The 25,674-nt window shown below is 45.0% G+C and overlaps 1 protein-coding gene across 2 annotated transcripts in view; it reads right to left on the bottom strand.

Moving 5' to 3' along the window:
- ITGA6 (integrin subunit alpha 6) overlaps nt 1-25,674 on the bottom strand; it is an 81,719-nt gene that overhangs the window by 32,218 nt on the left and 23,827 nt on the right. For both annotated transcript variants that reach the window (XM_084812879.1, XM_084812873.1), the window contains exons 2-8: nt 22,258-22,385; nt 19,797-19,876; nt 18,561-18,822; nt 13,750-13,884; nt 6,881-7,094; nt 4,907-5,100; nt 4,060-4,151 (exon numbers count right to left, since the gene is read on the bottom strand). In XM_084812879.1, coding sequence (XP_084669005.1) covers nt 4,060-4,151; nt 4,907-5,100; nt 6,881-7,094; nt 13,750-13,884; nt 18,561-18,822; nt 19,797-19,876; nt 22,258-22,385 — 1,105 coding nt within the window. The remainder of the gene's footprint in view (nt 1-4,059; nt 4,152-4,906; nt 5,101-6,880; nt 7,095-13,749; nt 13,885-18,560; nt 18,823-19,796; nt 19,877-22,257; nt 22,386-25,674) is intronic.

Here is a 25,674-nt window from a genome sequence, read left to right as displayed (position 1 = left end):
GACAGCCCAGAAAAGCATGCTGTCAAATAGCATACCATTATAGCAGCAAGAGCTGCTGGCATCTATGAGTGATGTCCATAAAGGCCACTCATCTACCATAGAATCAAAGTGTGGGAAGGGTCCATTTAGGCCATTGAGTCCAACCCCCTCTTCAGTGCAGGAATCCAGTTAAAAGCATCCCTGACTGATGGCTGCTCAGTTTTTGCTTGAAGACCTCCAGCGATGGAGAGCCCACCACCTCCCTAGGCAGTTGGTCCCTTGGTCTGACTGCTCTGACTGTTAGGAGGCTTCTCCTGATGTTCAACCAAAATCTGCTTTCCTGTAACTTAAGCCCATTATTTGGTGTTGTGCAGTCTTAAGATGATAGAGAACAGATTGCGGCCCTCTTCTTTGTGACAACCCTTTAGGTACTCAAAAAGTGCGATCATATCTCTGTCACCATTAGGAATGCCATCCAGCCCACACTTAATTAGCTTGCTAATCAGAATATCATGGGGTGCTTTGTCAAATGCCTTGCTGAAGTCAAGATATATTTTGTCTGTAGCATTTCCACAATCTACTAAGGAAGTTACCCAATTGAAAAATGAAATAAGATTAGTCTGGAGGACTTGTTCTTGACAACTCCATGTTGGCTTCCAGTGATCATCGCATTAGTGTCAAGGTGCCTACAGACTGAGGGCTTTATAATTTGCTCTAGAATCTTCCCAGATATTGATGTCAGAGTGACTGGTCTCTAATTCCCCAGATCTCCCTTTTTGCCCTTTTTGAAGATAGGGTCAACATTTGTCCTGCTCCTCCAGTTCTGTGTGGTGAAGCACTGAATGGAAGGTGGCAGCTTCTCAGACAGCTGATTCTGATGGTGGGGGGGGGCAGGCAAACTGGATGGTCTGCTAGCGTGCCAAGAGACCCAGGGCACCAAATGACCCCCAGGCAAGCAGCAGCAATAGTGGCTGGTCAAGCTTTGGCACACAGTAAAGGGAAGCTCTACATTGGCCCTGTGCCACTGTAAACCATAATATTTTCCCTATTGTGAGAGGCAGCGAGCTGAACCGATCAGCTTGCTAACTCTGGGTAAGTGCAGCCAATGAGGGCATTTGAGTGGTTAGAGGTCTGCCCCCATTTTATGCTGTTCAGGAACTAACAGAGTAGCATGGGGGAGAGCACAACTGTACCTCACCTAGGGCATCAAAATACCTTGAGACAGCCCTGGATTCTCAGTGAAGAATTCTCTGGCCCTGGACTGATTCTACCCACCCGGACTGGTCATTGGACCCTTCTGGACAGGAAGAAGTATAAGACGGCTTCCTGTCCTAGCTTATTGATCAAGTAACAAAGTCTTTGTTCAAGCAACAAAGTCTTCTTGAGCTGTGATGTGTTTCTGTATCTTAAGTTGTTGTTGTTTTTCTTAACCTACCCAGTGCCACCAACAAGGGTAGGCATGGCTGGGCACCTGTTGAGGGCCCACACCCCAGCAAAGGCCCACTGAAAAGAGTCCCCTGGAGTTGCTGCTCCTCTTCCCCATTGCAGCTTGCTTGCTCACATGCCTCTTGCCCTGCTGGTAAGACAGAGCAGCAGTAGATGCCACTGCCTACTTGCTCACAGGCTCTCTGCCTGCCAAGGAAGCAAGTGGTAGCAATGATGAGAAAGAGAATGAGGAGCAATAGCAATTAGAGACAATGGTGGTAAGAAAGTAAACTCATGGAGGAAGGGAGCCCAGTGAGGGGATCTTGCCCAAGGGCCCGCCAAAACCTAAAGCTGGCACTAGTCCTACCTCCTGGTTTGTCCTCCAGTTCTGACTTACTCTTTGGTTCTGACTATTGATGTTTCCCACAGCTCCTAGCCCATCCCAGGCTACTACGGCTGCTCATTGCTCAGCCCTGACACAAAGGCTGTGTTCACACAACACTACAACCCACACTCAAGACTGAGTGTGGGTTGACATTGAACTGTGGGTTGTTGTTGAAGTGTGGAATGCTGTGTTGTGTGAACTCAGCTGTGCTAACAAACCACAGTTTGTTAACCACAAACAACCCACAAAGAGAATCCATGGTTTGTTTTTGGGTGGTGAACAGTGGCTTGTTTGTGGTTAACAAACCATGGCTTGTTAGCACAGCTGGGTTCATACAACACAACCCATGTTTCAGCAATGGAACAAAGACAACCCACACACAACCCATACTCAACCCTGAGTGTGGGTTGTTGTGTTGTGTGAACCCAGAGGCTAGGCAGATTATGCAAGCGCTCCCCACCAAAGAAAACTAGCCAAGCATTTCTTCAGCACTGACCTCTGACACTGTATGCTGTTATAAGAATGATTTGATTTAGGGCACAATTCTATGCATGTTTAGACAGGAAAAAAGTCCTACAGCTCCCAGCATCCCCCAGCCAGCCAGTTTATTGATGAATGCTCAGAACAGTCAATTCTTCCCACTCCCCAGATTTCCTGTCTTCACAAAGCTGTTAAAAACTGAAGAATCAATAGCCGTTAAAGAACAAAAAAGAACATCACATCTACATTTATGAGAGGCCACACATACCAAAAATAGAAGAAATAATAAATAATTCGATACAGAAAAGGAGAATGCAAATCTTCAGTGAAAGAGAAAAAAAACCATGACGGAATTTTGCATGCACACAAAAAGTGCCATGCATATATTCTGTTAAAGTCAATAGGTTTATTTAAGCAGCACAATCCTATACCAGTCTACTCAGAAGTAACTCCCACTGAATTCAATAGGTCTTGCTCCCAGGTAAGTGGGCATAGAATTGCCACCTAAATGTAAAGTAGCTTCTGTTAGAGTAGTAGCTTAGCAAAACAAAAGACTTAATTTTGCTTGCTTCTTGCCAGCGAAACTTCTAAATCCTACTCATTACAGAGTACATGTTTCTTTTTTGTTTCCATGTGTCTCCGTCTGGCTTGTCAGCTTAAGGCTGCCTTCCCCAACTGGGCGCCCTGCAGGAGAGCTGGATTACTCATCCTATCGTTGGAGGCTGGTGGCTCCGATTTCTGGGGCTGTGAATCCATTCCCCATTTCAGTCAGAACCAGCCAGACTTCTAAAGAAGCTATCCAAGGTGCTGAATCCTACCCCCAAAATAAGTTCTGCAGCTTGGATGGCTCCTCTAGAGGTCTGGCTGCTTCTGACTGAAATGCGGAATGGATTCATGGCCCCACTGAAATTCGAGCCCCCAACCTCCACTGGATCCCATCATTCCCCAGCCAGCATGCCCATGGGGCCGCTGGCTGGGAGCAATGGGAGTTGCAGTCCAGCACTTTTGGAGGCTGCCAGGTCGGCAAAGGCTGGCTTAGGGAAAGCCACAGATGGCTTGGAGCACAGGAAAGGGCGAGTGGGAAGGAGAATGCAGATGAGTGCCCATCGCCCCACCCTACACTTAGCGAACACATGGGAGGAGAGCAGGGTTGTGTGCATTAGCCAAGCCTCCCAATGGACCTGCCAGCCATGCCTTCCCTGTGGCTAGATGTTCAGGATAGCGTGAAAAGGGACTGATGTATGCAAGGCTCCGTGTGTATGGGTACTGTGGCTAGAGATTCCTGCCTGCAGAGAGGAGCTGAACGCATGTAGGCCCTTTTTCACAACACCATGTTGGCAGGGGGCAGACTGCATGGCTAGTTGGTGCGCTCCTGTTTCCCCTTCATGTGTTCATAGAATCATAGAATGGTAGGGTTGGAAGGGGCCTAGAAGACCATGGAGTCCAACCCCCTGCTCAATGCAGCTGAATCTGTTGTCGGGGGGGGGGGGTGTTTATAGGGCTAAAGATTTGTGAGATAAAAAGCAGAGAAGAGGCTGTGTAGACTTGCTGGAAGAAAAGACGCAGGGATGGAGACCTCTCCTCATGAGCCGCTAGCCAGGTAAATCACTGGGGCATGAAGAGAATGCAACAGTAGTCAGAGCTGAACGCAGCACAGAAAGGCAAATAAGAGGCAGGTAGGTGCTGGTAGCTGAGAGAAATGAGTGGGCAGCTAATCAGGCGAAGCGGAGTATCCAAGGAATACATTAGTTCCAGTATAAATAGAAGCAGACACAACAAGTTAGTACTACCTGTGCTGGCTCTGTATTTATTCCATTCTTGGAGCCATGATATATATACACCTTGCCAAAATCTCCATCGTACGGAGCCCCCACAGCAATATCTGTTGTGTGTGTTTTAAAAAAAGAAAAGAACACAGAACATTCAAAGCGATCTTACAATTTTTAAAAGCTACATGAACAGGTCAAATAAGGCATTGCAAATGGAGCTTGTACAAGCATGAGCAGAGAGGGAAACAACGGTAAAAGTCTGACACCAACATTATTGTCATATGTTTGGCACCAGGCTGACTTTCCTCTGCTTCCAGGCATGATAAGGGTTTTAATGGGTCCTGGGATTTACTGGTGATTGTTTTAAAGTTGTTATATTTTTGTACATTGGTTTTATATTTTGCATTTTTAGGGTTTTAATCTTTGTAAACTGCCCACAGAGCTTTGGCTATTGGGTGGTATAGAAATGTAATAAATGAAATGAAATCTGAAGCTGCAACAATCAAACTCCACAATGTGACATTTCACACACATTTCACACACATCGCACGCTTTGCCAGGCCAAAATTTTGTAACAATAAACTTATCAAGTTCAAAACTCATAGAGAGCTAGACATTAAAAACATTTTATTGCATTATATTCTTCTTAAACTATTAGCTGCCTTGAGCACTTTAAAATAAATGAAAAATGAGGTACAAATAGAAAAGTAAATGTACAAATAAGACATGAAAAACAAAATTTGTTGGATTCAAGATTAGCTAATGGGTATATTCAGCAATTGTGAATGTGGAAAAATCCACAGAAAGTCATCAAATGTCCCTTTCAGTACTAGTGAGCATACTGTAGGCAGGTTTCATTCCTTCTTACCTGGAAAGCCGTCTTGGTTAACATCCCCAATATTTTCAACTGCAATTCCAAACATGGAGTTTGCTGGTCCAGTGAGCCGAACTGGTTTTACCCCTTCCCACCTGCCTCCCTGATTAATGTAAACATACACAGCACCACCAATTTCTCCATCTCTGTCAAAATACTGTGGTGCTCCAACAACAATATCTTGCCAACTGAGAAAAACAAAAGAAAAGTACATTTATTTTGAAGGTAACTGAGAGAAGCAGGTGAAAGAAGTAGTCCTGAATGATTACAAGCTCAATCCAATACACAGTGCAATATGAGACAAACACCCCCCCCCCATCCTGAAAGCAGCTGTTGAAAAGGACCCCTTAAATGGAAATGTAAGAGGTTAGATGATAAATAACCAGATTTTTTTTTTTACTGAATCACTTCTATAGTACAGCCTTTCCCAACCTGATGACTGTCAGATGTATTGGACAAGTCCAATAATCCCCAGCCAGCATGGCAACTGATCATGCTGGCCAGGGATGGTGGGATTTGTAGTCCAACATCCAGAGGGCCCCAGGCTTGGGAAAGACTGCTATAGTTCTTCACAATAGTTCTCTGGTGTTTATTCTCACAACAGTCCTGCAAAGCTAGTCATTACTATTCCATTTATTTAGCTAAGGAACTAGCCTAAATACACTTATGAATAAGCCCCACTGCACACAATCAGGCTTGCTTCTGAGCAAACATGTACAAGATTACACTGCAAGGCTGAGAAGTCAGATTCGGTCAAAGTACGTGACCAAGGCGTAGCTGGAACCCAGATCTCCCAAATCCAAGCCCAGCATTATCCACTGGAAATAAGAAGAGAAGTTGTCTGATTCAAGTCAGGGCTTGGCAATGTCATGCCCATGAGCACCAGGGCACCCTGGACACCTTTCTTGGTGCCTGCCAAGGTGCCCTACCTTTCTTCCCACTTAAAAAGAAAACACTAATTTCCTTACTGGCAGCTGGAATTGCTTCAAAACAAAGCGAGGGCCCACAGCCACTGCCCTCTTCACTTCCCATTAATCCCGTTGGGCCGCATGTAGGTCTCAGAGGCATTCTCAGGAAATGAAGATGGCGGGGGGCTGCAGGGTGATGCTTTCCTCTGCACTGCATCCAGCCACCAAGGAAAAAGAAAAAGGGATTTCTGCCACTTCTGTCTGGCAAGCCACGCTTCCCATTGCAGCTGCTTCATGATGGTGTCCAGGACAGTTTCTCAAACAGCCAGATGTGCCCCAAAAGGTTCCCTACCCGAGTTTGGATCTTTGCGATGTTTCGGAATTTTCTGAAAAGTACTAATTTAGCTGAATTTCGTACAGTTCACCTAATCTTTGCAATAAAACTGAGTCAAACCTCTTAAATTAGATGAGCAGGGGAGGGGAGGGTGTGAAAACATTTAACAACCGTTCAGTTAAGTATTAAGACAACTGGCAGGTTGCTTTTCTTTAAAAAAAAAGGGTATAGTGTAGGGTGGCCACTTTCGCATTGCCAAAAAAGAGGAAATGCCGCGCCAAGGAAGAGGACAAACGAGGACACCAATTTGCATGACATCTGCATATGCACATTTATATGTATCGGTGCAAATGTAGAAATAATATTATTTAAATAGTCTGCTGCCCAGGTGCTAACTCTCAATGGACAACTTCAAGGCCCTGCTCTTCCTTCTGGTAGTTCTTTCTCTTTAAACTGGACGTGGACTAGACAGCCCATCAAATAGAAGACGTCTTCAATAGAGGACTATTCTCTGACAGATGTCGAAAACAGAGGGCTGTCCTCTGTAAAGCAGGGCACCTGGCCACCCTAGTATAGTACATTTTATGTTGCTGGCGTTGTTGGCTGTTTCTGAGATCCCAAAACGAATGAGGAACCACCTCATTTCTCCCACGTTGCAAGAGATGCAACCACACCACACCACAGAGGAGGAACTAGAAGAAGTAGGATCTTAGAGGAAAACCTTACCTATCACTGTTGAGGTCCACAACTGCCACATCATAGCCAAATGAAGAGGCCAGCCCCTCGCCTTCAAACTTATGCACGAGGGACAATTCCATTTGAATGCCACTAACTTTTTTCAAGAGGACAACGGCTCCACTATGGTTTGCTCTCGGTGCTCCAGAAACAAAAGTGATATTTTCCTGAGAAACGATACCTTTTCCAGAGTCCAAAGAAAAACCTGCAACACAACACAACAAGTGTAAATGTACACTTGACAGCTTTACTCTGTTCCCTAGAAAGGCTTTGCAATTATTACTATGTTAAAGCGGTGGTCGAGAGTACTGTAGCTATGCTCATAGACTTTAAACCCAATGATTTAAATAATGTTATACAGTAGGCACAGTGTAAAGGGAATCCTGTCTGTATGACCTTCACATATATTAAAGCACAAGCCCAAGTGCTCCTGGCGGACACTGAAGACCCAAAGAAGCATATGAACCAGGAGTGAGGAATGCCTTTTCTGTTGAGGGCTGCATTCCCTCTGAGGTAATCTGTCAGGAACCCTATGCCCACCCCACACTGTTTCTCTGACTGAGGGTGTGTGTGACTGTGTGTGTGTGTCACACGCACACATATATCATCCCTCTATTCACACACTACAAAAGAGACACCTTTTGAAAGTGTGGATCCAGGGAGAGCGTGGAATTGCCAGAGATGTCACAGGTTGCATGCAGATGCCAACAAGCCTCCCACCTCTGATGTATAACCATGACAACTTCGCACAGATGATCAGATGCATTGACTAATCACTTAATACATTCTGCCTACCTTCAGACATCGTTCTTTAAAAAAAACTGTATGCATTTTGTAGTGTCTTCATTTGTACCACTTTAACATAGCACATCTATGATGTTAAATGAATGTTAGCACCTCATGAAAATGAATCATGCTCTTCACATTTCACAACAATGGCATGCTTTGCCATGCATGTCAAGTGGAATTTCATGACTTAGGGGGTGACTCCCCTCCTCAAGCACTGACACTGTACCTCTACATTCAATTCTATAGGACTCACACAGGCACGGCACACAATGAACAGAAACATACAAAAAAGCAGTGGTGAAATCATCAGTGTTACTCTGGAAAGGTCCATAAAGAATGCATAAAAGAAAATAATAGTCCACAGTGTCCATTTTAAAAAAAAGGTAAAACCCTTAATTAACAATATACTTAACATTCTGGACAGAACTACATGTTATGCACACATGATTATCTTTGGCCATTGTACATGGAATTGCAAAATTGTTGTTGTTCAGTCGTTCAGTCGTGTCCGACTCTAAATAGCCACTCCTAAATGGTACATGTCTGAGTTTCCTTTACTTTGTTTAATCCTGTCCTTCCTGGGATTCTCAGTGTAAATGTTAATGTATTCTGACCTAAGAGGATACCATTAATGATTACCCCAGCTCTAACTGGCCCAGAGCAGTGGTGGAGTGGGAGTTGAAGCCCGCTTGCACTGGCTGCTTGTATGTTTCTGAGCCCAATTCAAGGTGTTGGTTTTGACCTAAAAAAGCCCTACATGGCTTGGGACTACAATACCTGATGGAGCGCCTCTCCCAGGATGAAGCTGCCCATACACTATGATCAACATCTGAACCCTTCCTCTGAGTGCCTCCTCCAAGGGAGGTTCAGAGGATGGCAACGAGGGGGCCTTCTCAGTGGTGCCCCCACCCCGATTATGAAATGCTTTCCCCAGTGAGACCCATCTGGTGAATTTCTGAAACGTGGTTTCAGTGCCAGGTTAAGATTTTTCTCAACTCCCAGGCATTTGCCAGACGATGATGGGGCTTTTAATTTCAGTTGTTTTATTAGATCCTGATATGTGATTGTTAATTGTTTTTAGCTGTTTTAAATTGTTAGTTTGTATGTTAAAGACTTTATATCATGCTTTTACCTTGTTGTATTTTAGTGTTTTAATTTTAGTGCACAGCCCAGAGAGCTTTGGCTGTTGGGTGGTGTAGAAATGAAAATAATACTAATACTAATATTAATGGCTAAAAAGTGGGGGTTCTATCTCAGTGCACAGTAGGTTGGGATCTACTGGTCTATCATTGGAGGATTTGCAGTAGATCAGCAAGGGTTTCTGACTCCCAATTGTTTTTAACAATATCAACAACAACAACAAAAGAGCCCCCACAAAAAAGAATTTGTTGCATGCAGGGTTTTTAAAGAAATAAAACCCACTGGGCCTCTAGAAAAAGCAAAACCACTTCTTTACTTAAAATGTCAGTGACATGGAGAGAGATAAGGGTTTAATTTGAGCCAGGTCTCACTAGAGCTTACCATGAGAAGCTATTTTCAATGCCAAGGCAGTCATGGAACTGTGACACATGCACTACGCACATGGTCAGAGGTCATCTCACCACCAAGACTCAAACTACACTTCATGGCAGCAGACATATTTCTTTAGATATGCGTCTGCCCCAATCATGTATAATGTGGAGGAGAGGATCCAATGTTTGCAGCAAGATGGACACATGGGGGAAATCTTGATAACGGCCCTTATCAGCAGAGTGAATTGCTGACCAGGCTTGGACTGAGCGTTTTCCTCCTGTGGATACGCACCGGGAAGTTTAAAGGTAGTCAAAAAGGAGAGGTAAAAACCATTACTGCACAACATGGGCTGCTGCCAGAAATGGCTGAATTCTCTCCCCTTCTGCACTACAACACATAGCATCACTGATACCATGTGGTAACATCAATCATGCATTTCCAAATCACTGTCGGTGGTAATCAAAGGAATGGAGCAAGAGCTGGGTGTGTACAATGCAGTGACACCATTACAGGGTAGAGCACTACAACATGTTATGAGAGAGAACCTTGCACAGGGATAACGTGTTCAGTGGCAGACCCGCATTATGCATAACACATAGCTCCCTCCTCCATTTAATTTGGGTTAGATTCAGTTCTAAAATTCGTGCAGGCGTCGTTGAGGTGAACTGGTGCTACAAATCCCAATGTTTATTTATTTTAGAAAGAATAGTTTCCAATTCTGAGGGAATAGACATGACAAGCTAGAAAGAAAGCATTGTGCCCCACCCAACACTCTATGGTTGCTTCACCACTGCCATTCCAATTGTCAACGAGAGAAGACCATTGTGGGACCAGAAGTTCAGGTAAGATGGCAGTATTGACTGGAATTTTCAAACATTCCCAACTCGAGTACTCTGCCTTTAGTGCTACTGCATTCACCCTGTCATCTCCCCTCTATCAATGTATTTGTTGGGGGGGGAGAAAGAAAGGCGCCTCACAGCACAGGACATTCTGGTCTTAATGATATAACTTCCCACAGGCCCCTAAACAAGTGTGAGCCTGGAAAGCTCAAGCTCTGATGCTTCTTCACCAAAAACTATCATCCTCTTTCCTAAGTCCTTTCATCTCATCTGAACTTCTGTGACATGCCTTTACTTGAAATGGAAATCAAATAATGATCTGGAAAGTCTGGAATGTAATAAATCAGGGGTGGGGAACCTCTTTCAGCCCAAGGGCCAAATTCAATTTTGGAGAAGCTCAATGGGGGTGCATCTAGTGGTGGGTGGGGACAAAGCAAAAGGCGTGGAGCCAAAAAAACAAACAAACCCCAACACCCCAGCATATTGTAGCTTCAAGCTTTTCTTGCTGGTAACTAAGCCTTAGGAGAGGCATTTGAACCTTTTAGAATGGGGAAAAAACTGGACAAAAACAAGGAAACTACCAACCGATCAGTGATCGGGTGGAAAGGGGCTGGAGCCAGGGGAAGGGTGTGTGGCCTTCTCAGGAATCCTAGAGGGCCGGTGTGGGAGCCCAGGCCTGAGGTTCCCCACCGCTGTAATAAATGAAGTGACTGGGGCCACCACTTCGGAGGTCACAAACCTAAGTAGCTATTCATCATCAGATCAGTGGTTTTGTCTACTCTGCCATTGGGAGGCAGAGTTTTGTACACAAACTGATCAGGGTTAGCATAAGACATGCTTGTCATAAAAAGAAGACCTGTAAATGTGAGTGGAAAAAGAAGATGCAGAAAAGAAAGAAGGACAAGTTAAGCAGAGACCATAACGACACTGAGCCTTGGGGTTGACCTGAAGTACAGCAGAAGAATTTACCAAAGGACATACAGGTTAGTACAAGAGACACATTGACCTAGTTCACACGACTTGACAGTCTACTGTGGGTTAATTTACCAGTGTGGGCTGTCGCGTCGTGCCAGAGGCCTGCGGGCGCTTGGCTTGCCATGGGTTGTTGTGTCGTGGGTTATTTGACTGTTATTTTAGGGTTGTCTAACCCTCAAACAGCCCCTGCCACCTGGGTTTGCACAACATGACAACCCATGGTATGGTGGGTGCCCACAGGTGCCATGCAAAAATGGCACCTGGCACAACTTGACAACCCCACAGCAGGCTGTCGTGTCATGCAAACCAGGTCACTGTGACACTACATACCATTAATCAAGCAATAGTAACAAAATGAGAAGTCTACAGATAACGAGATTCAGGAATGTAAATACAGGAGATTTTTAACAAAGCTTTATTATTAGCAAACATCGCAAAGTGTCATTGCCCTATTTATTCCAGAGTATCAGAAACCGTTTTATAATGCCTGGAAGCAGTGTAACTCACACATCTTCTGTTGCCACTTCAAGCGAATGTCCAAAGCCACTCTTAGGGCAATTCTCAGCATGCAACCGCGCACAGCCTTGTCTGCCTGCAGTGTTGGTGTAAAGTTGCTGCAATGACCGCATAAATTTATGCATCGCAGTGGCTCAGTGATTCCTACCTAAACACTTCGCTACACAGACTGCTAGCTGCAGGAGAAGCCTGAAAAAAGCAACCACGTGATGACCATTGTGAGGGGGGTTGCTATTCCAGAGCATGTTTGGAGGCCTATTTCCTTGGGGGATCTGAATCCAAAAACTCATCTCAGATAAAAGAAACAAACTCGTTTGGTTCTTTGATTATATAAATTCCTCCCTTATAATACCTTCCCTGCAGCATTGACTTGTGTGCTGCCTACAACCAAATCCCAGTCAGTTTCCTGTACAATCCCAGCCAAGCAGTCTAATCTGAATTGCAGGGAAGGTTTTTTTTTCAATTCACTTCCAAGTTTTCCTCAGGCTTACCATCAGATTTGGGGAGGGGGGGTTCAAGGAGGAGCAGCAGCAAAATATAACCCTTATCAATTGCAATGATGCATTCTCAAAATTGGAGCCAGGAGCCCGCCACCCCACTTGCAGGAAGGTTGCAAGTACTGGGACTGTGACAATAACTCAATGATGCAGTAAGAGAAAAAGCAGCAGGACAGTACAGAAGGTCCTCTCTCCAAGACCCAGAGTGGGAAATTTGCAAAGTGGACTTGGACAAAAAGGTTCCTCAGTTCCTGTCCTTTGGCCCAATGCCTTGAGCAGCCAGGCATGCCCTGTGGCCAGGCAAGAGTATGGGGATGAAGGAAAGGTGTTAGCACTGCTAGCCTTTCCACACAGGGGGGTGCTGAACCTCTTTCAGCCCGGGATGAGGATGCTGAGCCTAGAGCTCTCCACCCTGCTTGAATATACAGATAAAGAGATTTTCACATGTGGCATAGTGGGATGCACACCACTGCATACAAATAGATGGTTGGTGTGGGGGTTGAAGCAGCCCTAGATCATACAATAAATATGGAAGGGCCCCTCTCAGAGTTCAAAAATACTGAGTAATACTGTATTAACTCCGCTTGCTCATAACCAGACCTTTCCTTCCCGCCCTGGATGAGTCAAGTAGCACAGGACTGCCCTTGGTGAAGTGTTCGGCACTATTTCTCAAGCCAACATTTACTTGCAGTTAGGGTGAGGATCCTTTTTGAGCCCAAGGGCCAGATTCAGTTTCTGGGAAGCTCTTAGGGGCTGCGTTCTGATGGTGGGCAGGGCCAAAGGCAAAAGGGGTGGCACCAAAATACTAAAAGAAATGCCAGCTTATTTTAGCACAAAACTCTGACTGCCCGTAACTAAACCTTAGGGCGGCCAGGGAGTGGTGGTGGCGGCATTTCAATCTTTTAGAATGGAGAAAAACTGCACAGAGCTGAGAAACCACCAAACAATCGGTGGTTGGGGGAAAGGGGCATAGCTGTCTGGGGAACCTGACACTGGGATTCCAGGAGGGTCAGATTTGCCCCCAAAGCTGGAGGTTCCCCAGCCTTATGGAAAGTCACTGTTCAATTCTTCAGAATATGCAAGTCCCCTTCAAAATCTCTAAGGTCCCCGAGTTGCAAGATGCCATTTGCTCTCTTGGTTTTTGCATCAAAAAGGGGTACTAGTTTGTCCATTCACCATTTAAGAGTTTCAATCCACATCCCCAAACCAGGGCATCTAAACATAGGCTGGCCATTCCCGTGTGACACGCCAATCTTTCAAGACAGCCATTCAAGCCTTGCAAAGCAGCCTCAGGAGTCAGCTGGCCATTCAGGAGCGCTATCTTGACGTCTCTCTCAGCCATCACAGGCTGGTTTCAGTGACAGAGGATTTTACAGACTTTTCAATGCTCCATGCTTGAGGTCATGTGACTTCAGGCTACTGAGCCTCATCCCATACTTACCGTGTGTGAGGGAGAACGATTACAATTGCAGCACAAGAATGTGTGGGCCCTCAACGGTGCTCTCAAATGTCTCATCACATTAGCAGCTCTTAGAGCCTACCTCAGCCACAGTACCATGTTACACTTCAAAGTAGCCATAAAAATGGAGGAGGAAGAGGGCATGAATGACCAACTCTTGGCTTTAATGCAAATGGGGGGTCCATAACTGAATTGTGTTCCAGCAGTGTTTTAAGTTATTGCTCCGTATTTGGGTAGCGATTTTCTGGATGTCTCTGAAGAGCTTAATCCTACCTAAGTAACTGTTGGCTGGAATAGGAACTAGGCTCTCATCTTGGCGTCTTTCACCACCCACTTCATAAGGCCCATCATCCACAAGGAAATCCCTCTCATAGAAGGTGTTATTCCTTTGCTCTGCACGAACCACTCCTAGAAGAATGAGATGGCAAAAAACAAAAACAAAACAAAAACAAAAGTGGGATGAATGACAAAAGCAGGGCAGGAAAATTAAATAAAACAGCGAGCCTTAAAGAAAAGAAAGAAAACACAACAATGGTATAATTTTGTGGAGGAGGGAGGCAAGAATCATAACGCAACACTGTGTATAATGAGCCCAATTCTAGACTTGGTTTGAAAGTTCCACAATACCAGGAAAGGTTCTCAAATGTATGATGAGGGTAATATATACATCCTATGAACAAACTACGACATATTGTGTTGCTAGTAAAGCCTGCCACCTAGACACATTCCCATAACTCATTCTACTTTGGATGTTTGGGGTTTGCAAAATCTGGATTATCTTGGCAGGATCAGGGATGGCCAAGGGCAAGGAAGGGAAAGAAGCAGTCAGGTAAGGAGGGAGGGGGACCAGAGCTGCAGGGAAGAACACAAAGATGGGGATAGTACAGAAACCTTGAGAAGACCAGACAGAAGATTTTGACAAGGAGCATGCACACTGCAGCCCAGCAGTCCCTTAGGCCTAAGGTACACATACAAACCTTGAGGGTTTGAGCCCTCTATGGATCACACAGTCACCCCTTTGGGGGAAAGAAGAATGAACTTTCAATGGGAACTGAGCCCAGGAACGTTGGGTTCTTCCTGTTTCAAGGAGAAGCTGGCTACGCAGAATGCTGACTGGATGGCCGTGGTGGCAATCACAGAGCCATCCCCGTCGTCCCACTTACTCAGAGTTAAAGGGGAGGGGAGGGCGAAACATTGCCTTGGATCCTAAGGTAAGTTAATTTAAAGAAGGACAGAACAGCTTCCTGTCTCCTCCTTTCCACTGTAGCTCGCTGCGCCCCCCCGCCCAAGCCTCTCTGAAGGTAGTGCAGGCTGGATTGGCATGCCCTGTGGGCTAGATTACGCCAATGGTGCAGAGGTTCTGCACTCTGATATAACATAAAGATTCATTTTTGTGCTGTAACTCAATTGGAGCATACTGTTACAGACCGGCCCTACCATTAGGCAGAGTGAGGTGGCTGCCTTGGGCAGCTGATTTGGGGCATCATGAAGGGCACCAAATTGTTACTTATGAATGTATTATTATGAGTATTTTTACTTCCAGCGGGAGGCACTTCTGGGATTTCCTGCCTCAGGTGCCAAAATAACTTGGTCAGCCTTAGGTTCTGCTGTCAACAAAATAAGCACAGTCTGAAAATTGTAACGAACTGTAATTCCAATACTCTAATTCCAAAATTAATATTATGAATTCTCTGAACTAAACTGGAAGGCAAGTGAAGCAGATCACAAGGCAGAGAAATGGATAAAACCAGAGGTAGGCAACTTGTGGCTCTCCAGATGTCTTGGCCTACAACTCCCGTCAGCCCTAGCCAGCATAGCCAATGGTGAGGGATCATGGGAGTTGCAGGCCAAAACATCTGGAGGGCCACACATTATTCAGCCCTGGATAAAGCAGTAGCACAGCAGAAATTGGGGAATCGACTCATTCCTAGCATACACATATGTGAATACAAGCTGGCATTCCATACTTATAAGAGCACCACTGTTGCTCTTCAGTGTGCACCTGGATTTGTAAACTTAGGGCACGAGCCTATACATGTTTAGACAGAAAAAAGGCCTATGCCTTTTCTCTGTCTAAACATGCATAGGATGGTGCCTTTAATAAAATACAGGGTGTTTGACAAAGATGGACCCGATGTGAAATCGCTATATCTCTGCAACCACGAACCGCCCATGAATGAAACTCTTGCCACTCGAAAGGGTGGGGCATAGAGTTTCAAATGATTACCGCTAGATGCCTCTCTCAGCGCACAAACAGCCCCTAGCCTCAGTCATTCGCAAGATGGCGACCCCGCAACACAAGGCCTTTTTGCGTTCTGCAGTACAGCAAGACCAAACCCGTAAATTATGCGCTACATTCATGGCCCCCAAGATCTCCAGACATTACACCCTGAGACTTTTTCTTGTGGGGATACGTCAAAGAACATGTTTTTGTGCCACCATTAGTGACTAATCTGGATGACCTCAAAAACAGAATCACGGCAGCCGTGACTTCAGTGGAAGAAGACACTTTGAGAGGCGTTTGGGACGAATTCAACTATCGTATCGATATTGTCCGTACAGCAGGTGGAGGGCACATAGAGCATTTATAAAATGGTTAGTAAAACTTGATAACTCATTAAACCATTTGGAACTTTTGGTGTAATTGTAACATATTGCCATCGTGAAATATACTGCTTTGAAATTGGGTCCATTATTTTGAAACACCCTGTATTTTTTCCAACGCTAGCACCATAACATTTGATAATGTTTATTGTTTTAAAATCCCTACTTCTGTCAGACGAAGAACTAACTCTCCACTATCTGCGACAACTCACTTCTGCTCACTTTAAAAAACAAACTTTTCTAATTTGATAGGTGTATTTAACGATACACCCTCACAAAACACTCGGGCTTTCCCCAGGACATCAAAGAGCACTCTTTAAAACCAAGTGCCACAGCAGTAAATATCTGAGATTAAAGTCAAGTGAAATACCAAATTGGGATGGCCAAATATTCTTGACAAACAGCCAGTATGGGGAAGGGTAGGTTTTCTCTCAAGTACACTTTGTGCCAAAGCACAGAGATCTTGCATGGTTCGTGTGTCAGGCCTAGGCATACGCTACAAGGATTTTATCACAGGGAGGAAAGGTCAGAGGAGAACAGAATTCCAGAGCTGTCGGCATGACACAGTGCAGCAGGAAAAACAATGCTTTCTTGAAAAAGAATAGGGGAGGGCAGTCTTTCACAGCTTTTCATCATAAATAAGCTAAGGCAAATCCCTCGGCTCTTTAATTTAATTTGCAATCTGTCATGATTATCACCTGTCTCAGCATGTCAATGCATTTTTACCTGGCTACAAATATCTAACAATAATCTAGGCTGTTTCTATGTATATCTATTATTTCTTCTTGCCTAATCTAATACAGGGCCCTTTCTGGTTTCTTATTATAAGGACATGTCCATATTTCTGTTCGCATATTTAGGGGCTCTGATTAAAAACACACACATTCAGTTCCATGGGCCTCTTCCCCAGACACCCTGGAGCATAAGCCATGTTGATCCCCTAGCACAGGGGAGGGGAACCTCCTTCACCCTGAGGACCAAATTCTATTTCAAAGAAGCTCTCAGGGGCCACGTTCCAGTGGTGGTTGGAGCCAAGAAACCAAAAATCCCAAATATCAACCACAAAACAAATCATGGAGGCAACATGAACTGAATTCAACAACTAAAAGACTTCTGAAAGAGTCCTATTTTGGCCAAATGCCTAATGCTGCAATCCAATGCATGTTTAGACAGAGGAAAGTCTAACCCTAACCCTTTTAGAATGGGGAAAAAACTGCACAAAAGCCAGGAATTGGTGGTCGGGGGAGAGGGGCCATCTGGGGGACCCCGGAGTGCCATATTGGAATCCCAAGAAGGCTGGATTTGGCCCCCAGGCCTGAGGTTCCCCACCCCTGACCTAGCACGTTGCAGCCAGATTAGGGGCTTCTTCACATGGAGCTTTTATCCTGCTATTGAGATTGGTCACTCACAGACGTTTGCGGGCCCTTTAGAAGACATTGTGAACCTCCAGGGCATCTCCTGCACTAAATGCCCTTTGTTCCATTTTTAAATACATCGCAGATAATGAGCTATCAAATTACCACGCTTGTGTTCCACTTGAGTTCCCTCCATGAAAAGAGGAAAAGCTGCAAGAAGAGGAGCTGAACCAATGAAACATATGGAAGACTCAGATAAGGGGGAGAAGGAGGGGGAAAGGGGACGGGGGAAAGAAGCACGTGATAGGGCGTCCATTGTGATCCTGATTTAAAATGGAAGCAGAAAGCCCTGGTGTAGAGATGCTCCAGGACAACTGGAACTGGAGATCAGCCGAGGCACCATACACCGCACAGAGAAAGCCTTGCAACAGTCTGCTCCCTTCTTTCAGGTCCCGTTTCCCACACTTCCAACCTCCATTTTCAGGGGCCGTATACCTGGGATTTCCATACCCAGGAAACAAGCAGTGCTCTGGTTCCTTGGAGTATCAGCCTGGCTCCTGCTGGATGGAGTAAAGGAGTAGATGGACCTTGGCCAGACGCAGCCGCCACCTTTCTATTCCCACAATTTAGCTAAAGCGCCAATTCCACAGTACGGAAAGCAGATATGCCCAAGGTTTGTGGGTTCTCTAAACTTTTTGGAGAAGAGCATAAAAAGCTGCATGTGTACAGCTAAAGAGTTTGCAAAGCACAGAACTGATTCTTTTGTAGGGAGCTGAATACTCAGGGGTGGTATCCAACGTTGGTACTCTGCCAGTGCCCATCAGGATGTGCTGGTGGTGGGAATAGCCACCAGCACAACGGGAATCTAGCGTTTTCTGCAGCAATCGTGGAAGCTACCCGAAACTAGCTTTTTCTGGAATGGGGCAGGTCAGCAGAGCTCCCTCCCCCGAGCTCCGCTGACGCGTTCCATTCCAGAAGCACTAGTTTCAGCTAGTTTCCTCTTGCTGCAAGAAACGGTATCTTCCCATTGCGCTGACGGTAGTTTCCGCCAGCACAAGGATAGGACTGGATACTGCCCTTGATCTGGACATAGACAAGAGGAGTACTGGAAGAACAAAGCCGTACCTTTCCAGTTATAGGTCCCCGGTGCCCCAAATACAATATAGTGATAATCCCTGGTAAAAGTGGCGGCGACGCCTTGCTGGCATGAACCAAACTTCTCATGGCCTCTCAACCGCCCATCACAAAAACTCCATGCGTCACCATCCATACTGTCATTCTCGTCAATGGTGAGATCCTGGCTCAGGACGTAGCAATTTCCAATGATATCTCGGGTTTCCATTTCTGTGTTTGTGAATTGCCTTTTCTCATAGCGATGTGCACAGGTCTGTAAGGTACAAAAAAAGCCTCCCATAGATAAGCAAAACATGATCCAGCAGAGTTACCACCTCCTCTGCAAAGGAAATGAAAAATGGCCACTGCAGCTTTTAATTATATAAATCTATGCATGGAAGCACACAACTGCCCTTTGCTTTAACCAAAACAAAATCATGTGATCAGCCTAACTATACCTGAGAAATATATTAATGATCATCTACACACTTATGCACACTTGCTCAAGAGTAAATCCCACCAAATTCAGTGGGACTTTCTTCAGGGGTGGGGATGGAAGGATTGGGCTGCAAGGCATGTAATAGTTTATTTTATTTATTTTAGTAGCTTATATCCCACTTTTCTTCATGAGGTGATCAGCTCACGTAATGCAATACATAAAAACAAATCCAATACAAAATTACACATACACAAATCAACCCCACTACCCCCAAATATCAACCACAAAACAAATCATGGAGGCAACATGAAGCAAATCAATCAACCAAAAGACTTTGAAATAGCTCTATTTTGGTGAAATGTCTAAGGCTGCAATCCTATGCATGTTTAGACAGAGCATGGATGGCCAGGGGATGCTAGGAATTGTAGGACTTTTTTCTGTCTAAACATGCATAGGATTGCACCCTTAAAAAACAGCAAAAAAAAGCTTAGGCTGCAACCCTATAGCCACTTACCTGGGAGTAAGTCCCATGGACTCATTGAGGCTTATGTCTGAGTAGACACAGATAAGATTGCACTGCTAGAAACCCTAAATATTGTGGATGCTTTTCTAGTTAATGACAGCAACGGCACCCACAGCCTGAACATCAAAAACAGAGGAAATTAAATATTTCTCAGCTCCTACGGCAGATGTTATACCTTTCCCTGTGTTTTTTTTCTTCATTAAAATATCAGTACAAATGTAGGGGAAAACACCATTAATTAAGTCCTACAAAATGTTTATAAGCTGGTGACTCCTGGTAAACTTACCACTACTTTTCCACCAGGCCCTTGACTTTGGACAGTTACACCCATCCATTGGTCTTCCTTGCTTTCTTTCTTCAGATCAACTGAAAAATCAACACAAGGTGGTTCCATATGTTGCTGCTGCTTCTTTTTAAAGCAAATTTACTTACAAATATATTATTTTAACTATAAATCCATTGACAAAATTCATTTTGTACCTGAAACAATCTGTAGATGGCACTGTTTGTCTACAATATATCCATCAATATTATATTACATTGCTCTATCACAGGGATGGGAAACTTGTGAACCCTCCAGATGTTTTGGCCTACAACTCCCATCAGCTCTAGCCAATATAGAGAATGGTGAGGGATCATGGGAGTTGTAGTTGCCCCCCTCTGCACTATGGGAACATCAATATTATATTGCAGGGGTCCCCAAGGGGCTCCCCAAGGGACCTCCAATGGCACCCACAGAGCACTCCCCTTTAAAAAAAATTGTTTTAAGAAAAGCCTTGGAAAACATTAGTGCAGTCTTCTTTTTCTCCCTTTCTAGCCTCTAGCCTTGCTCTTTCTCTCGCCTCTACCCCTTTGCCTTGCTGTTTCCCCCTCCCTCCCAGCCTCTAGCCTTGCTATTTCTCCCCCCACCCCTCCACCACCTCTTTAGCTCACTTTTGACTAGACAGGCCCCATGGCACCATTATGTGACTAGCCACATCCATCACAGGAGCCATTTTGTGGTGGCTCCCAGAGCAGTTTCTCAAATTCCCAAATGTGCCCATGGGTCCAGAAAGGTTGGGGACCCCTGGTATATCCTATACAAGTAGGACCTGCAACAAAATCAAAACACTGCAGTGCAGAATGCTCTATGTTCAGAATCTAGCAACTCCATTCCATTCCTTTCCCCCCACTCCTCGTTTTCTGTCAGTCAGCATTCTATGCCCACTGAGCATGCTCAGCCCTCATTGGGCTGCTGTGTGTGTGGGGGGGGGGGATTCTCCCTCAAGGATTTTTCCCTAAATATTTTTGGGAAAATATTCTGCAAACCTCAGGGTACCCCCAATTCTGTTGATGCCTCCCTCCTGTGTGTGGGTGGTGCCATTTTGGCAACAAAAGGACTAGCACTCAAGACAATTGAGACGGCTATTAATATATACAATGGCCACAATTCTGAGCAGATTCTGAACTTTTTAGAAGTATAATGTAATTGTGACTCCTCTGCAAAATGCCTAAATTATCTGAACATGGCTATCGAAAGGACACAACCCACAGGAAGTTCTTCTCTGGAACCTTAATGGAAATGAAGAACATAAGAAGAGCCATGCTGGATCAGACCAAGAGTCCGTCTAGCATTCCAGCATCCTATTTCCTCAGGGGAAAACCAGCTGAATGTGGGAAACCTGCAAGAAGGACATGAGTGAAATAGCACCCTCCCACCCATGTTCCCCAGCAACTGATGTACATAGGCATAGAGCCTCTGATTCTGGAGGTAGAACAGAGCCATCAGGACCAGTAGCCATTGATAGCTTTATCTTCCATGAATTTGTCCAATCCCTTTTTAAAGCCATCCAAATTGATGGCCATCACTACAACTTGTGGAAGTGAATTCCATGGCTTAACCATGTGCTGTATGAAGAAGTCCTTCCTTTTAACTGTACTGAGTCTCCCACCAATCAGCTTCATGGGATGACCCTGGATTCTAGAATTATGAGAGAAGGAGAAAAATGTCACCCAATCCACTTTCTCCACATCATGCATAATTTTGTACACCTCTATCATGGGAGCTGCGTAAAAGCACAGGGGCTGTAACTCAGTGGCAGAGCACCTGCTTTGCATGCAGAAGCTCCCAGGGTCAATTCCTGGCATCTCTAGGTAGGGTTAATAAGAACTCCTGCATGAAACTCTGGACAGCCACTGCCAGTCAATGATTGGGTTTACACAATACAATAACCCACGCTCAAGGGTTGGGTGTGGGTTGAGTGGGGGTTGTCGTTGAACTGTCGTTGAACACAATTCACAACCCAACAACAAACCATGGGTTCTTTTCATGGGTTGTTCGTGGTTAACAATCCATGGTATGTTAGTTTGGCTGGGTTCACACAACGTGATAATCCATGTTTCAAAAACAACCCATGGTTCAATGACAATCCACACCCAACCCATGAGTGTGGATTATCATGTTGTCTGAACCCAGCCAGTCTTGACAATACCGGCTAGATGGACTAATGGTCTGACCCAGTATAAGGCAACTTCCTACATTCCTAACCTGCTTGTGTAAGAGAACTTGGGGATTGTGCCCATGCTGAGCACCTGAATAGTATAATTAAGGAGCTCCAAAGCAATGCTTAGAACTGAAAAATAATTGTCAGTAGGTCCCAAAGCATCAATTAAGTTAACTGAGAAATAATATTCCCCCAGTGGTTTCAAAAATAAATATTCGAACTCTGCCCTAGAACAGAACAAAATCTAGATATTGCTGAGCTCACCGTCCTCATCAAATTTTATACGTGTGCATGGCACATCTGGAGAGACGATGTCACAGCTATACAGCCCTCCAGTTCTATTGGCGTGCTGGGATGGGAAGGCTTTTTCACGAGGTGCACCAACCAGCAACCTGTTGAGAGACGAACAGCAGAGGGTGTTTAAGAAACGGATAGCTGGTGTTTCGCAGAAGGACTGCCAAAGGGAGAAACTTGAATTTCAAAAAAAAAAATGAGGGGAAGAAAATAAAATGTCATTGTAAATCCTTTTGCTACTTTCTAGGACAGGGGTGCAGAACCTCTTTCAGCCCAAGGGCCAAATTCCATTTCAGAGAAGCTAGTGGCTGGTGGGGTGCAAGGCTGAAGGGGCAGCACCAGAAATAGCAGCAGATTTAGCTTAAAGCTCCTACTGCCAGTAACTAAACTTAGGAGAGTCTTTTCAACCTTTTACAATAGGGAAAAGACCAATGCAGCCTGGGAAATGACCAAACGACTGGTGATTGGGGGGAAGGGGCCGGGCTGGGGGGAAAGGCAGAGCCTTCTAGGGAACCCTAGAGGCCCAGACTGGAACTCCAGGGGGGCCAGATTTGGCCCCAGACCTGAGGTTCTGCACCTCTGTTCTAGGAGAAGGACGTTAATTATTTTCCATTTACTTGTTTATTTTACAATATTTATACCCCACCCATAACCCAGGTTCTGTGTGCAGTACACATGGATATGCCATCAGGGATGTGAAGCACCTGCTTCATATCCCAGCTCCTCTTTATGTGGTGGCATGTCACCTCCAGTGCCCAAGCATCATGCCTCTGAGCCTGGTTCAAACATGTGGTGTCAGCCCCCTCCCAATCCTGTGTCTGGTTGGGGGGGGGGAGAATGGTGTCTTCTGACTTGGAAAAAAAAGGATGATTGTTTGGTGTCATTTACCTTCATTTAGTTCCCTTTGTTTAAGTTCTACGTGTTTCTGGCTGCCTTATTGGTTATTTATTTATTTATTTATTTCTATACCGCCCAATAGCTGAAGCTCTCTGGGCGGTTCACAAAAATGAAAACCAAAAAGCACAGCATAAAACAATATAAAATATAAAAACGTTAAAACCACAGTATAACAATACAACCAGAATAAAACCGGAATAAAACCTAGCAGCAATGCAGAGATTTAAAATACAGATTTAAAACACCAAAGCTAAAAGACTAGAAAGCTAAAATGCTAAAATGCCTGGGACAAGAAAAAGGTCTTCACCTGGCGCCGGAAGGAATGCAATGTAGGTGCCAGGTGAACCTCACTAGGGAGCTCAGCACTAGGGAGCTGTCTACTTCAAAGCCAGACAGCTCTCTGGGATGGTTCACAAAAATGTGAACCACAAAGTACAGCTTAAAAACAACAGTATAAAAATACAACCAGAATAAAACCTGGCAGCAGAGATTTAAAATACAAGAACAGATTTAAAACAGCAAAGCTAAAAGACTTTCACCCCAGTGTAATAATTTTGCATCTGCAGCGTTGTTGTTGTTTAACATGGAAGGCTATTCAGAAATGGCGTTCTCCACCCCTCAGTCTGCAGTGGCACAGTTCATTCTCCCACCTCAGCAGTTTGCCCCCTCATTCTTCTAACTGAGCAGACCAGGCCTTTGATGCCATCACAAGGCTCTTTCTAGCCTGCCCTGTTGCCATTTTCTTCACCCATCCTGTCCCTTCGTCTCTCCAAATAAACAAGATCTGGGGAGCAGAGAGGGAGGGAAGGTGAAAGAAACAGGCATGATAAAACTGACACAAAGCCTGTCAGTTTTATCAGAGAATACAGACCCTGAAGGAAATTGACATGGGTGAATCTGACAAGTCCCCCCCCTCCCCGCACAAACACACACTTCTGTATATGGAAGAGGGGTTAAAATGTGAACAAAATCCTACAGTGTAACAATGGAAAAAATGTCCCCGTCCCCCCCCCCCCCCGGAACCTACAGGAAGATTGAAACGCAGCTATAAATCCACCTTGCTACAAGGCTGTCAGTTGATTAAAACTTGATAACAGCACATTTTACATTGCATTTCTGATTTTCACATATGCACTCTGAATATGGAGTCCTACAAATGCTTTAAGCAGCATGTCTGAAATCCGTCTGGATGCAACCCTCCTGTTCAACTTTAACCCTGGCATTTCTTGAGTATTTCTATTTTAGCCAGGGGAGGACCCATAGCCCACATCCCTAGCCAAAATAGCCATGCTGGCCAGGGGTGACTGTTGTTGTAGTCCAACACTTCTGGAGGGCACCAAGTTGGGGAAAGCTGCCACATACTTTGTGGCAAAACATTCCAGATTCAGTTGCTAGTAAAGGAAGCTGGGCTGGGAAAAGCACCCGCCTGAGGTGCTGTCAATCAGATGAGGCAGTGCTGTGCTCGAGGGTCTAATAGTCCAATTCAGAATATGGCCATTTCATACATTCAATTGCCAGAAATGGTACCAGAGGAGAAATGTCAGAGTAGTGACAGACTCCAGATAGTTTAGCATTCACCATCTAGCACCGTATCTCTGTGTATCACTGTATCATCTCTGTGTATCACTCTGTGTATCACTGTATCATCTAGTATCTGTATCTCTGGGGTGGCCATGAAATTGCCCCTGGCAACCTCATCACTGGAAGGTTGTCCCTTGATATGCTGCCTTTGAACACAACGGTTCCATTTAGCTGTCCTGCCTAGCAGCCACCATAAGACTATCCTCTGTGGAAAATGTCTAATACTCTGATCCAGCCTTCACCAACCTGGCATCCTGCAGAAGTGTTGAGGCTACAACTCCCATCATCCCAAAAAAGCACAGGTCATTTGGGGATGGTGGGATTTATGGTCCAACTTATTGGGAGGAGGCCTGGTTGAAGAAGGGTGATCTAATCCTTTTTTTAAAGGCATCTAAAACTAGAGGCAATCACCACATCTTACGGCCGTGAGTTCAATAACAAAATGTGCAATCCTACACAGGTCTACTCAGAAACAAACCCCACTGAGTTCAATAGGATTTACTCCCAGGTAAGTGCATATAGGATTGCAGCCTTACTTACACATTGTCTGAAGAAGGACTTCCTTTTGTCTACCTTGAACACCCTGCCATGAACCTTTATCGCAAGCAAAGGGCTGGATGTGCCTGATCTCATCTGATCTCGTAAGCTAAGCAGGGTCAGCCCTGGTTAGTACTTGGATGGGAGACCGCCTGGGAATCAGGCTTCCTGCACTGCACAGGGGGTTGGACTCGATGGCCTTGTAGGCCCCTTCCAACCCTATGATTCTATAAGATTCTCCTCCTTTTCATTTCCCTGAAAAGGGAAAGTCCCAACTTCTTTCCCAAAAATGTCTCCCCTGGAACTTCATTTCTCTACCTTGGGAGCAAGCTGCATTGAACTCGGTGGGATTTACTTCTCAGTAACTGCGCA

This window comes from Heloderma suspectum, chromosome 1, assembly GCF_057233095.1.
Source record: "Heloderma suspectum isolate Gila_16-S chromosome 1, 16-S_ref, whole genome shotgun sequence".
Taxonomy (NCBI): Eukaryota; Metazoa; Chordata; class Lepidosauria; order Squamata; family Helodermatidae; genus Heloderma; species Heloderma suspectum.
The sequence above is the reverse complement of the archived record's forward strand: the minus strand, read 5'-3'. Positions and strand labels throughout refer to the sequence as shown.